At 37.7% G+C, this 14,877-nt stretch overlaps 1 protein-coding gene across 2 annotated transcripts in view; it reads right to left on the minus strand.

The window, feature by feature from the left end:
- LOC104356486 (protein adenylyltransferase SelO) overlaps positions 1-14,853 on the minus strand; it is a 29,243-nt gene extending 14,390 nt beyond the window's left edge. Inside the window, exons 1-11 of one of the 2 annotated variants that reach the window (XM_032991230.2) lie at positions 14,372-14,853; positions 13,006-13,124; positions 12,629-12,757; positions 11,846-11,910; positions 11,688-11,744; positions 11,490-11,588; positions 6,880-6,947; positions 6,082-6,169; positions 4,186-4,255; positions 3,439-3,511; positions 2,662-2,745 (exon numbers count right to left, since the gene is read on the minus strand). In XM_032991230.2, coding sequence (XP_032847121.2) covers positions 2,662-2,745; positions 3,439-3,511; positions 4,186-4,255; positions 6,082-6,169; positions 6,880-6,947; positions 11,490-11,588; positions 11,688-11,744; positions 11,846-11,910; positions 12,629-12,757; positions 13,006-13,124; positions 14,372-14,561 — 1,042 coding nt within the window. In that variant the 5' untranslated portion in view covers positions 14,562-14,853. The remainder of the gene's footprint in view (positions 1-2,661; positions 2,746-3,438; positions 3,512-4,185; positions 4,256-6,081; positions 6,170-6,879; positions 6,948-11,489; positions 11,589-11,687; positions 11,745-11,845; positions 11,911-12,628; positions 12,758-13,005; positions 13,125-14,371) is intronic. The other variant, XM_042801993.1, reaches the window with a different exon arrangement.
- Between the last annotated feature and the right edge of the window lie 24 nt (positions 14,854-14,877).

A 14,877-nucleotide genomic window follows, 5' to 3' on the forward strand; every position in this document is an offset into this window, starting at 1 on the left:
AAATCAGATCACCAGGATATTTATTTACAGTGAATTAACTCAAGATCTATTATTTGCAAATCTAAGGAACACATCTTTCACAGACAAGTTCCAATATGTCTTAAGTGACATTTTCCTACTTCACGATACAAAATAAATTCAGATGTTTAAACAGAAAAAGGCCATTTTTACACTAAAAATAATGTCTTATTTAATGTTTTTACTACATATAGCACTACTATTTAGCACACAGGCTAAGCAAACAACTATGGAACCAGACTCAGGATTTGCAAGTATTTTTTGAAAAGCAACATGTATAAACATGTATTTAAATAAATAGGCCACCTGTGCAAGATTTGTTTCAGATGTGCAAGCAAGCTTTCTTTCTGTACTCACATAAAAACTAGGGCTAATATGTTCCAGTACTCAAATCCCTTATTTGGGAAGATAATAAATATCTGCTATGCAAGTTTCAGGTACACAGAAATAAAATGCATGCATATTTACAGCACCAGTCTCTGAATGGACGCAGTATGAAGCCCTTGCTCAGATCAAATGCAGATAAGCTTATCAATGCACACAGCATTGCCTGAGTCCTCAGGGGACATTAACAACAAATTGAGCAATAAGGAGGAGACCTGTGACACATCTGTCACGTGGTGATTGGTTCAAATCTGAATTTTAAAGCATTTCATCTGGCTTTGGCTGGGCCTGAGTTAATTATCTTCATAGCAGCCTGTATGGTGCTGTGCTTTAGACCTGTGACTAAAACAGTTGATAACACACCAATGCTTTAGCTAAGGAATGCCTGCACAGCATTAAGGCATTCTCTGTTCTCACTCTGCAACCCCATCAAGTTAGGCTGGGGGGGCAAGGGGTTGTGAGGGGACACAGCTGGGACAGCTGTCTTCCATACCACATAACAGCATGCTCAGCAATAAAAACTAGGGGTAGCTTTTCTGAGGCAGTTATTGTTTGGGGATTGAGTGGGCATCAGTGTGGTGGTGGGAGGTGGTGAGTGATTGCCTTTGCATCACTTGTTGGTGTCATGTGTGTCTCATTCCCCATTTTTTTCCCTTCATTTATTTAACTGTCTTCATCTTGACCCATGACCTTTTTTACACCCTTTGCTCTTCCAATTTTTTTCCCCTCAGCCCGCAGCAGGGGAGAGTGAACAAGTGGCTGGTGGGCCCTGAATTGCTGGCTGGCATCAATCCACCATATAGAGAAAGATCTAAAACCAGAAAAGCCCTGTTTTTTCAATACAATAGAAACAATATAACATTTATTCTCATGAGATTTAAGGCTGCAGTCTCATGAAAATGTTACCAGTCGCAATCGTGAACAGAACTTATCTACACAAAACAGATAAGCAGGTACTTCTTTACTCCAGCACTGGGGAACACAGGGGATAGCTCCACCAAAAAACGTGTTCACTGACAGGTACAAAGCACAACATATTTATACACTTTTTCAGCAGAGTCATGGTTATATAAGATCAACAAAATTCATAAAGTTTAGTTTGACCTTAGTAATGATTGGCTTTCGGTTACCTCACCTTACCTATATTCCTATTCTACAGAAATCATTGGTCATCTTTACTGATTGATTTGAATAGAATGAGGGGAGGGTAATGATTAGCATATTCATGTTATTTCCTGGAGATCATTATCATATGCAAATGTCTCTAACGCATGCGTGGTTATGGTGGTGGTGGGGGGGGCCCTCTGGTGGTCATTAATAGTCTTCCTCACTGTGTCTGCTGATTGAACTCCATCCTTGCACATGCTCAATTCATCTTTGGCTGATGCTCATTTCTTCTTTGGCTGATCTTCCAAACCAAAACCCAGTATCTTCTGGTACCTATTGTTTTGACTCAAGATCCATAACCAGTACCCATTGTTTTAATTCAGAGTCCATAACGATTCGTACAGTGTTCAAGGCACACACCATACTAGCTACCTGCTCCTAAGGGCCTTAGTGTGCTTTATATTCTCATAGCTGCTTTAACTCCATTTTAAAATCAAAATCATATTCTAAACTAAAATCAAAATAATATTCTAGGATTCAAGCTATTTTCTTAAGGTAACTGCAACAAAAACAAACAGTGAGATAACCACTGCTGTTACTGAAGCTTACTCAGATGCAACCTCTGAACAATAATCTAATAATATACATATATGTACATACTGGACCTATATTTATCAATCCCAGACTGACTGAGTTCATACTTTCAAAAAACAGTTGCCATGCCTGGGTAGGTTTGATTTCTTTTCTTCCAACATATAATTAGCTGCTCTGACTATAAAGCTAGAACATGATGCATGCTACATGCTAAGTTACTGTACACCACTTTTGCTTTTGGCTGCTTACAGCAATACACAATTTTTAGGTTTCTAAGTTTCTGTTGTAGCATCTATTCAATTGATGAAATTCCACTGGGTTTAATAGTAATATTTCATTAACAAGACTTTTAGCACTTGAGACGCAACCTGTATAGTATATCACAAAACTGGCCTCTGATACAATTTTTTATCCCTAAAACTCTTCAAACAATACACATACTTGGGATTTTTCTGCTAATAAAGTTAAGAGTTTTCATGCACATGTAAACTACATAAATTAATATAAAGAATTTATTTTAAGTAAAAAATTAAATTTAAAAACAGGTGCTACACTCACTTGGGTCATAGGAGTCCATAAATCCAAAAGGACCATAATCTATTGTTATGGATAATAAACTGAAGTTATCTGTATTGCACACACCTACAATTAAACAACAAGGAGAAACAAAAGTTAAAATTCCACCTGAACACTGTAGTCTCTAGAAAATTTGCTGTGAAATAGATCCACTGAATCTAGAGAACTTTGGAGCAGTTTCCTTTTTGTCTGTCTTACTCTTGACCTGGCATGCATTTTAAGTATGAAAACGAGAAACTGTTCACTACATTATATTACATCTGGTTTCTATACATAGGTGGCACTGTTTCCTTTTCCTTTCAGTGCTACACAGTATTTAAGCAGCATCTTGCAAATTGGTCATTAGCTGCTTCCTTGCAAGCTGACTGGGCGCTGTATTAGCAAGACAATGCTGTTTTATTTTTCATAATATACATATGAAACAAGGTGGACAGCACTGTATCCTACACACTATAAAAGTTTTTATGTAGATGCATCAAATTCAGAGCAATTAAATTTATATATGACACCAGTACATGGTCTTTGTACATCAGACTATTACAATTCTGAGAATTCTTGCTCCCATATTCCTGTTTGTGTCAGATAGATACAGCCATGCTCTGAAAGATTAGAAAGATCACCTGTTATAAAAACCCTTGTATATTAATGTATAACAGGTGAAAACATCAGACCTGAAGCACAAAGTGACAAATAAAAGCCTTTAGTGTATGACTATGAAGAGTCACTCTTGTAAAGCCAATGACATCTACTGTAGCTTACCATGTGCAAACCCCACAGACATCCACAGTGCAATCAGATTTGCAGTCTCTGATACGACTGTAGAGAAAAATTCCTAAAATCAAATACATCTTTTACTTCAAGTCCTCTGAATCAAAAATACAGACTACAATAAATAACATAAACATTTGATTCACTTCAGAAATACGTCACGCATTCTATTTTTAAATGTATCTCTCTGTCAGGACTTTTCATTCACATTATAAATTACATAACTGCACTATAACCTTATCAAGCAAAGATTATAAATAAATGAGTACATAGAGACACCCAAAAAGAAATTTAAAAGTCAAAAAAAGAAAATAGGACTTTGTTTATAGTGTATATACTACTATATACTATATATATTACATGTCTTTGTTTATAGTGTATATACTAGTATATAATATATATACTACATTTATACTAGAAAAAGCATAATTCATCACTTCATGACCACTGCTCATTTAAAATCTGAGTAGTAAGAGAACAAAAAATAGCAGAAAATGGAAGCTTCCAAATAAACTTTTCCATAATGAAAAGTGGTGAAGAATGTTGATATCTGACTTTGAGAAAAAAAACTTCAAGAAGCAGGTTTTTACTGAAGAGAATTAACAAACTTTTGCTAATAAAACCTGGAAACTTACTTCAAATTTTAAAACCTCTTACAACTTGAAACTCTGAAAAGCTTTGTATAATTTTTGTTCACATTCTTGTGGAAAATAAAAATAACTTTAAAAAAAGACTTACCAGATATCTATTTGAATCATTCATGGCTATTGATGGAAAATGTTCCTGGATTATAAAGTCTAGCAATCTTCTGTAATAGGAGAAGCAGAATTCTTTAAACAAAACTGGCACTGTTAGAACTGATAATTCAAAATTCTTGTTTTCAAACAGCTAAATGCTGATAGAGCATGCAGCAAACAGTTACTAGAAAACTCAGTCATTTATTCCAATGAGTCTTGGATTAAGCCCTTACAAAAGCTTAGAGATAAAACCTAAGGTTCCACTCATAAATTTGACTGGCGATTGCCATGTAGAGTTAAAATTATTCCCACATGTTAAACTTCCAGAGCACATAAGATCTGGTTTCACATGCACTAATATGAAAAAAAAAAAAAAAGTTTGCGTATCCAAAAAAAAAAGTATATGATTACAAGGAATAATTCTACATCAGAATTCTCACAAAGAAAATTTTATGGCTGAAATCTTATGAAATAGGGTTACTTGCCATAGTAGCTGGCCATTCCCAAAACAGTGTTGCACAGTCCTACAAGACAGGCTCAGGAAATTGGGATACAAGGCATTGCAATTTTTAATGCAATGAGATGCATATCTTTGCAGATCTAAAGCTTTAAAGCAGAGCAGGTGGCATTTAGTACATTTAGATGCTCTCTGTAGGACCATCTTGTGGTCAGAGCCACCCAGAGCCACCGGCACAGGAAGCTGTAAGAACCACTTACACATGGGACAGGCTGCACGGGCAAGGGCTGGACCTGGGCAAGGGCTGGACCCGGGCAAGGGTTGGACCCGGGCAAGGGTTGTGTGGCTGCACACACAAATATCTACATTTTACCTTCTCATCAGGCTGTTGAAGCAAATCATTGAACTCTCCTCAAACTGTCATGATTTTATCAGAGTACCTAGCAACATGACCTTTAGATGGGTGTCCAACCTACTGCCCCTAAATTTTAGCTGGTTACTCCAGGACATCCTCTTTCAGGAGGTCCTCTGAGGAGGAAGCACACGCTAGCCTTGGCCTGCTCTTGGTGCTCTTTCTGAGGCCCCCTCCAAAACAGGCAGGAAGGAATCGTCTGTTTTACATGAGTACAAGTGATTTCTACATGCTCCTTAAATCTGACGGGTCATAAATACTTTAACCAAAAAAAACAAGAACAAAACTCAAAATCAGTTCCTTAATTCAGTCTTTCAGTTTTACAACTAAAATCTGCTGTGAGATTTCAAAAAAAAAAGGAAAGAAATACAGTGTAAACTGATGTGGGAAGTTAAATTGTATTATCAGTTAATACAATGTACAACTGCTGCTATGAGCACTTGCTTGTTTTTAAGCACCCCAGAACAATTTCTATTGCTTCTGAAGAGAAATGACCAACTTTTAAATATTTATAGCAGAACTAAAAATCTGTCATGCTAATGGCTCGACACACAAATTAATATTGCTAAGAGGCTTAAAACCATGCAATAATTTCTTGCCTGTTATACTCCTCTGGTTCTGCATGTTTCTGGAGAGCATACTTTATACAACATACTTATGCTAGCATTTTATTTCATATTTCTTTTAATTTAGCTTCACAAGCAACTATGAGAAATGTAGGAACTTATACTTTAAATTTAGAAATCTTTCCAAAACAAGTAACTCCTTCCCAACGCTTAGTTACCAGAACTATTTCAGCTATAAAGCCTTTCACATTTTGTAAGATCCAGGCCTTCAAAAACAAAGGGATTTACCGTTACAAGGTAGCGTTTTTTTGTATGGTGCTATAAAGATAGGTTATCTTTCTAAATTATGCAATCTTCCTTTCTAAATAATGTATGCCTAAATTCCAACTGTATATATGCATTCTAATATATATTTGATTGTTAAGAAAACTAATATAGTTATTATGAAGATTAAATTCAAACCTTTGTAAGTCCAGTTCCCCAGAATGAGCTAAGATTTCTAAAGATCCAATACGAAACCATGATTTGGCAAGACGTAGCACTATAGCACCTTAAATATAGACACATGTGTTTAAATGTAAACAGAGTATCAGCGAAATAAAATAGTTCCATAGTAAAAGCCATCATGTGTTGTTTCTATAGATACAGAATTTATACATGCGTAGTTAAACTGGTATTTTTGTAAGTATGCTCAACACGTAACAGATGACTATGTATAGTATTACTGTACTGCACATACATTTTAATGATAAAGCCTAATTTGCTATAACAGCAAACACAGGCAAAATTCCAGTACTGCATTAATACTAGAATTACTTCCGAGATGCTAGTAACAAGGAATGAACCGACATAAATAGATTTTTCCTCATGATGTGCCATCCCACTCTTTTTCTGAGTAGGTGTAGATGATGTAGCAATGGCAGAGCCACAGTACTGTTCCCACTGTCCTACTATTGCTATCGGAACAATGGAAAGTTTCCCTAGTTTTCAATATAATTTTTGTAATGGCAAGTGAAAATAAAAATTATCCCCCTACAACAAATATGCTACAATCACAGCAGACCTGTTCATAGGGCCTCATTTCTTTAACTACAATATGTTTCAGACTGATTTCCTCAGGTGAGGTTTTCTATCTTAATTAATGAAAGTAAGACTATGTAGTACTTTTTATTACACATATATGGCATATTAAAATTAATTTTTGCAATGGAAAATTAAGTTACAGTGTTACAATGTATTATTTTGAAATGTGTTCGTTACCTCTTTCTTTTTTAATATTTCCATTGTAAAACTGGTCTCTCCACACATCATCATCGCTTACAACTAAGCTGTAACAAACAAAAAATGAACATTAAAAAGTTATCTCAGGAAAAATAATTTACAATAAAGATCAAGTCATATTTTATATAACTTTATTTCTTTCGTAAAAAGAAAGATCTTTTTGCTGGCATAGCTTTGTAGTTACAAAGGCAAACAGTACACCAAGGCTTACCAAGCTTCATTAGCAAGATGCATATATTTTGTTTTTATAGTGTTGTCCAACTTCCATTACTTACACTGTTCTTGGGGAGGGGGTTGCATTCAAGAGAAGTACCGCATTAATTTGGAACATCAGTGACTGATTAGTGTGACGATAACATTAAATAAGTCATAATTTCCCTGAGGACAACAGCGAAAATAGAAAGATAGAAAAATTAGAAACCTAATTGTTGCATCAGATGGAGGTTGTCCTTTCCATGAGCCAAAACTGCTCTCTCAAGAACTTCAGGGACAGATCTGGGACCCTTAGCAATCAGGAACTCTTTAAATAGTATCAACACAGAAAAAAGGCATCGTTTTGATGATACATTATAGTTATTCCTTTCTTCTTCACTACCACCTGTACTTGGATTTTTAAAAACAACCTCTTCCTTTCATTTCCCTTTAAATTCTGCACATTCTATAAATTTTCAAGTTTATCCAAATATTGTGATTTTTTAGGTGCTTAGAACAACTTACCTTGCTCTAAAATACTTCACAACTTCGATTAATTTTACAAAATAAAATATGTCATCTCACTGTATTTTCTGTTATATCGGGGAAAATAAAATTGAATCAATCCTCACAAACTATGCAAAGGCATCATATTCCCCTAAGGTGTTGTTTAATATGTAGGAAGTTTTCTCTCCAAAGCAACTGGGATTACACTGACATTCCAGCAGAAGTGTGCTTGGTGCCATCTTCTGAAAGAGGTGTTGTCCCCTCAACAGGCACAAAAGAATTCTTGTTCAAGAGTCTAGCAGCAGGAAAAATTAGCTCATTTTGTATCATTCTTCTTTATCTTTGCTTGCTGATAACTGGAAAACATTCTTCTATTGAGGACCTGTTGGAGAGGGTCCAGGGGAGAGCTACAAAGGAATGGAACGCCTCTTCTATAAGGAAAGGCTGAGAGCTGTGGCTGGTCAGTCTGGAGATGAGAAGGCTCTGGGGAGACCTTGTAGTGGCCTTCCAGTACCTAAAGGGGGCTTATAAGAAAGATGGGGACAGACTTTCTAACAGGGTCTGTTGTGATAGAACAAGGGGTTATGGTTTTAAACTAAAAGAGGGTAGAGTTAGGCTAGATATAAGGAAGACATTTTTTACAATGAGGGTGGTAAAACACTGGAACAGGCTGCCCAGAGAGGTGGTAGATGCCCCATCTCAGGAAACATTCAAGGTCAGGTTGGACTGAGCTCAGAGCAACCTGATCTAGTTGCAGATGTCCCTGATGATTGCAGGGGTGTTGGACTAGACAGCCTTTAAAGGTCCCTTCCAACCCAACCTATTCTCTGATTCTACGATTCAAAATAATTGCATGGCATGCTATTTGAAATTTAATGCAGCTACTATAATAGCTGCTATCTACTATCAGGTAGTTCAAGACTGCACAGAAGACAGAACCAAACTCTCCTTGGATGTACACAGAAAAGAACAAGAGGCAAACCTAATATTCCATTCATAAAAATGACCAAAGTCAGTCACAGGGTTAGAACAACTCCCAGGTGTGACATTTTGAGAGTACACTAGGTTCTGGTTTTACATACTTTAGCATCAAAATTTTATAAAGAATTTGGCTGGACCAAAAATACGGGATATGCATATAAACATAAATATGTACAAAAAATCATGAAAATGAATGATTTGTCTGAATTCTTGTGCAGTGCAGTTGCTTGCAACAGTAATTGTGGATTTCAAACAAAATAATAATAATAATGATGATAATAATAATGGTAATAATAATTTTTAAATTATTATTATTTCTATTTTATATTTTTGAAAGTATCTAGTGGCTATCCAAACTGAATGGTCTCTCATAACTGCAGAGAACAGGCAGTGAATTGTTCCAGAAGGACGGGGAAAGTATCTAGAAATCAATCTGCTCCCATTACTGGAGCTGTACTGACACAAGCAACATTAGGATTTTTTTTCAAAAAAGACTCTCTTAGAAACAATCATATATGACTGGTATGTCTGTAGGATTAAGTACAAAAAGTGCTGACATAAATGAGATGGAATAAGAAACTCTTAATCCTTCAGGAAAAAGAAAAATTTTCAAAAACAGTGAATAAACCCCAGACACTAACAAAATATTGTGTGCATCAGAACACCAGGGAACAGGAGTTGGAGTAATGACACTACTAAATTCTACTGTTTTCAACAGACCTCTGCCAGGAGGGTTGTTTCTTTTTTACTATGTAACTCTTAGCAGGCTCTCTGCAAAATTCCTGCAGAATACCAGCACTTCTCCTATTACTGCCAAAAAATCCATGGGGCGTCAACATTTGGTTAGTTACTAATACAAGTTAATGGACATGCAACACTTAAGAGCTGGCCAGATAGCTGAGCAGCCGCATAAAGATACCTACATTCCCACTATAAAAATAGTTTTCAAATCGTCCCTGTAGTTGATAAGTACCATTACTTGAGAGAAAGCAGCAGGAGACCAGACGTACACTCAACCACAGGAAATGGAGCACTGAAATTGCTCTTAGACCAGAGAAGCTGGAACAGCACTCACAGAAGGAAGGATGGACTATACCCCTCCCTACCCCTGGCTCTAGTTTAAGGCCTGAACTTTACACTCTCAAGTGCTCTGCTTGCTGTTTTGCATGAACATTGAGCCCTATGCAAGTAAGGGCCACTCTGAAAACTATGCATCTGGGCTCACTTTTTTTACCTAATGCATAACACTGATCACTGGGAGTCACAGTATTTGACTAAAATGGTACCATATGAAAAAGTGTTCTTTATCTGGCTGTATAGTCATAAACTGTAGCACCCCATTGGGAACACAGTACTTAAAATTAATAGAGCAAACCAACCTGCTGGGTGTTCTGGGATAAGCCGTAAGGCTTTTCCCCACACTTCTGCCAAGACTTGACACGACCTCTGCAAGTGCATCCCACCAGCTTCAGTACAACAGCTCCCCATTGGGAAGAATATGGATATCAGCTGGGGTTTTTCCAAATTAAGTCTTGCAAACAGTCTGGAGAGCTTGTACAGCAGTTAAGAGAGCCAGGCATTCAACCAATTCACCAGCAGAGAACTGAAGCACACTGTGTACTCAGTAGAATTTGTGCACAGTTAAGGAGTAATTTTGCATTGGTTTTGCACTGAACAATTTGTTGAGATGATGGCAAAGAAAGGCTATAACCTTGCCAGATGCTTTCCTGCTGATATTCAGACAGATTTAACATTTTGCATTAACAGGCAACCGCAAAGGTCTCAAGGTGAAGTCAGTGAATAAACCATCAAAAACTGCACTTCAACAAAACCAATGTGTTAGAATTAATGCTAGAGGGTTTGCAGACACTTTGCAAATACAGACACCTAGCCATATGGCAGCTGAGCACAGGTCTTTTCTGCAGAACATTTACTTTCTTTAAACCCCAAAATGCCAGAGTAGACATGAGACTACTTGGAACACAAAATGAACTTGACATTTTAAACATGATCATTGGAAAAATTCAGTTGACTTAATTCTGAGAAAATCATGCAAATAATTGAATGTGTTAGTCTTCCTTAGTTCAAATAGAATTAGTTTTAAATTATTTTTTTACAAAATCTCATTCAGTACCACCTCCAATATTAACATCTATTCATCTGACAGACAATTTTCCCTACCAATCTTAAAAATTGCAACTAGGTAACTATGACAATACAGAAACAGCAACTTCCAACATTTTCATACTTGGTCTAATTCTAGAAAAATTAATGCAAATGCTTAACTTTACTGTAATAAAAGACTCACTTATTAACCATGTAAAATGTATTGATAGAATCATTGATTATCCACACACACTAAAGGCATTATTATTTACAGGGCAAGAATCTAGTCCTGCTGTTTTTCCAAGTCTTTCAGTGAGCAATAAGAGAGAGAACAATTTTATTTTTTTAAAGAGAAGAAAATCTTGATTGCAGTATCATAAAAGCTGGAGAGGGGAGTTAGTGTCAGATATAATCACCCAATCTAACTTCTACTTTTTACTTTATTTACAAAATTAACCAGATTTCAAATTAAGGTAATTCAGTTAAGATAGTCTTACAAGTGAACAACAGCTGTTCACTGCAAGACACAGACAGTACACAATATTGTATTTAAACAAAGCAATACTTTAAAGAATACTAAAGACAGAAGTGAATGGATTAACTGCTAGAACTCATTATTACTGGAAATTTTTATCCAAAAATCTATGAAACTGGAGGGATACATTTTGTTCTGACTGTATTACATAAGAAAAGAAAGATCTATGCTCTTAGAAACTAAGTGTCCTGCTTTATTGATGCTCAGTGAAATTCAGTCACAAAATTACCTGTAAATTAGGATGCTGTGAAAAAGAAAAGAAAAATACCTAGCAGCTCTGCTTGTAGGAATTCCAAGATAGTGCATGGCCTCACTACACAAAAATTCTCGCACAGAAGAGCGAAGCACAGCTCTTCCATCACCATTCCTACAGAAAACAGAGAAATAAGAAATAGGTCATGAAATCAAAGCAAATCTCAAAAATAATACATCCACTTTTGGTGTACATAGATTAACTTAAATTTACCTGGAGTATGGGGTCTTTCCTGACCCTTTTAACTGTAGTTCCCACCTCTCACCATGCCTGCAAAAATACCATTAGCATTTCTAACTGTACACATCAGACTATATATGAATCAGCTAAATAGAACACAATTTAATCATTCACTTTAAAAAATATCACACCTGTTCGTATATACTCCGATCAAGTGGGCTCTTCCATCACCCAGCTGACCTGCCCAGCTACCAAACTGACAAAAATAAAAATCAAGTAATTGTCTTCTATCATTTATAGCAGCTATACTTGAAACAGTACAAATTACATGTAGGTTCTCTGTGATCTACACAATATAATGGCACATTTGCTCAAGTAGTCATTATCCCTAAAGCTGCATTTCCACACTCACACCAATAATGAATCAGAATACCACAGAAAAAGAATAATGCCAGTAATCCCCATTTTTTTTTCTCTACCTTCCAGCTATGACATACAGCTACAGTCCTGTCTCTTTTGTATAATGAGCCTCTAAACTGACACAGCTTGTAATTTTTTTTTAATTGGAAATTACAAGTCAAATTCTACCATTCTTTTCCATTAATAATCTTACCTATTTCAATTAAACTTAACTCTGTAATCACGGTACTGCAGTGAGCCCCTCTCCTTCTCCGCTCCTCTGAGCTCATAATACCTACCATGAATCAGAGCTTGTCAGGCTGCAGGGGTGCTAAGCAGACTCTGAAGCTAACAGAAGTTAAAAAGATAATTTGCTTCTGGCATAAACAGAAGCAGAGAAAATAGACATGGTATCATGAAAGAATATTACAGTTCTCTTCCATCTGCAGCCCCTTATGAAGAACAAATATGCAATCAAAATGTTAAGTGTTCATATACTTACAGGCATTATCAAGGTATAATTCACATGAAAACACCTACATAATTCCATCTGGAAGAACGAGTGCCGTAGTTACCTGATGACCCCCATACCTATGGGCCAGTGGAACTGAACCAAGTATCACTTTCCCACCACTGACGAACTGAAGAAAATCAGATGTTCCTTTGACAGCTATATCAAGATCCAAAATATTTTCAAGAACTTCCTGGAGAAAAACATAATACAGATGCTACCTGAATATGATCAAATTTTCAGTGGTAATGAACATGTTCTCTCTACATATTTCATTATTAAAAGATATCTCACAATATGTTTTAAATGTTCGATTTGTTTAGAGTATACATTGCGAAGATGCTTTCACAATAAGTAGCATATGAATATTAAAATATATTTTAGTACATGTATTAACAATGTCTACTAATTAGAGAGAAACAAAAAAAAATAATAGCCAACCTTTGAAACAGCTACAAGACGAACCCTAGATTTAAAAGGTGTAGGATAGACAACTGAAAAAATGCAATTTCTCACGTTACGGACGTAATTTTCCTGGATCGCATCAACTGGAAAAGGATCTGTAAACATATAACAGACAAGAAGTGTTTTAAAAAAAAACAAAATCGCATTAGTCTTTATATCTTTCCTCTTAAATCCAATCAAAATACCTCAGGAACAATTAAAACCCAACTCTTTACCACAATGTATATTAAGCTTCCATGAAAAGCAAGCCCGAATAAATTCAGGATTTTATTCTGTTTGGGATTTTTGGAAAGGATTGAATTCTGCAGTTAAAGAAACTGGTAGGACATGCTAGTTTTAAGATCTAAACCATAATTAACCGTAGATTCAATTAACAGTGATTAGAACAGTCTCAGGGCTGTTTTATATTGCACTCAATTCTATGCAACTGTAAAAGGTATTCGCATGAGACAGAAAAGTTCAGCTGCCCCCACAGCTGAATGACGTAGTGCAACAGACTAAGTCACTGCACCAGTAACTGTGGTATACAGTCCACACGCAGTGATGATCACCAAGTAACCTAAGTAACCACCTTGAAGTCTTCTCTGAGTAACCAGCAAATTAAAGGGGCAGAAGATGCAGTTCTTGCTGTAGCATAACATATGTACTCAAAAGATGTGCTTCATTCTTCCTTCAGACCTACTTCACACCCTGATCCACGGTAACAGTGAACAATTTTAAAACACTGTACTAATACTGTGTGGTTTAACATCAGCATGGGTTTTTGCTTTCAACAATCTTACAATACCATGTTAATTATAAAATCCCAGTACCTCAGTCACCATTTTGTAAAAATTGTAAGGTACTTAGCATCTCTGGAGATTTGCTTTTAGCCATGGTTCTCAATACTTCTACTGATAAATCCTGTTATAGCCAGCTGACACAAGATTTATCACCAACCATTATTTCTTAATGCCTGCAAGTAATTGCATCACCCAAAAAATTATCATACAAATCATCTTTATTATTACAGGCAATTTTGTTTGCCTGAGAGCTATACCGTTTTGTTTGTGTACTTCAAATCAACTTTCAGGTTATCAATTTTGCATTAATTGGGACTCACACGTCTCTCCTTACGATAAATGTCTAGTGCAAAAAAAAAAAAGGGGGGGGGGGGGGGGGGCGGAGGGGGTAAGCAACTCCTTATGGCCACTCTAGTTTTAAAAGTAGTTAAGTATTTGACTGTGTATATAAGGTCTTCACTTGGATTTTGCTTTAGCAGCTGCTACAGCCCACCAGGTAAAAGCCGTGGGTGTAGCGCGGGGTGTACGGAGAGGAGCGGCGGGGGTCGCGCGGGGTGTACCCAGGAGGCTGCCGGAGGAGAGGGTCCACGCGGAGCCGTCCCGCCGGCGGGGCCCGGGCCCGGGCGCGGGGTGCGAGGCGTTCGGGCCGAGAGGGGCCCGGCAGAGCCCGCGGGCGGCGCAGACACGGGCCGGGCGCCCGGCCCCACAGGCCCACGCGAGCCAGGCGGCCACCCAGGGGGGCCACCACATGTCCCCCCCAAACCTCGCCTTCACCAAGTCAGGTCGGAAAACGGCTTGAAGGCTCCCTCCCCTCCAAAAAGGCTCTCCTCTCTTATGTCTTCACAGAGATTTCAGCGGAGAGCTGGTGCCTTCCCCCAGCGGGAAGGACAGGGCGGCCAGGGCTGAGGCCGCTCCCCGGCCCGGCCCTCAGCCGCGCTCAGCGCCCTGAGGGAGCGGCAGGCCGCGAGGTGAGGAACGGCGAGATGGAAGCGAGCGGGTGCCGCCCGCCCGGCTGCCCTCCCGGCGCCCCTGCCAGCGGGCGGCGGCGGCGCCCGGCTTCCGCGTC

This window comes from Tyto alba, unplaced genomic scaffold (assembly GCF_018691265.1).
Source record: "Tyto alba isolate M040663 unplaced genomic scaffold, T.alba_DEE_v4.0 Super-Scaffold_38, whole genome shotgun sequence".
Taxonomy (NCBI): Eukaryota; Metazoa; Chordata; class Aves; order Strigiformes; family Tytonidae; genus Tyto; species Tyto alba.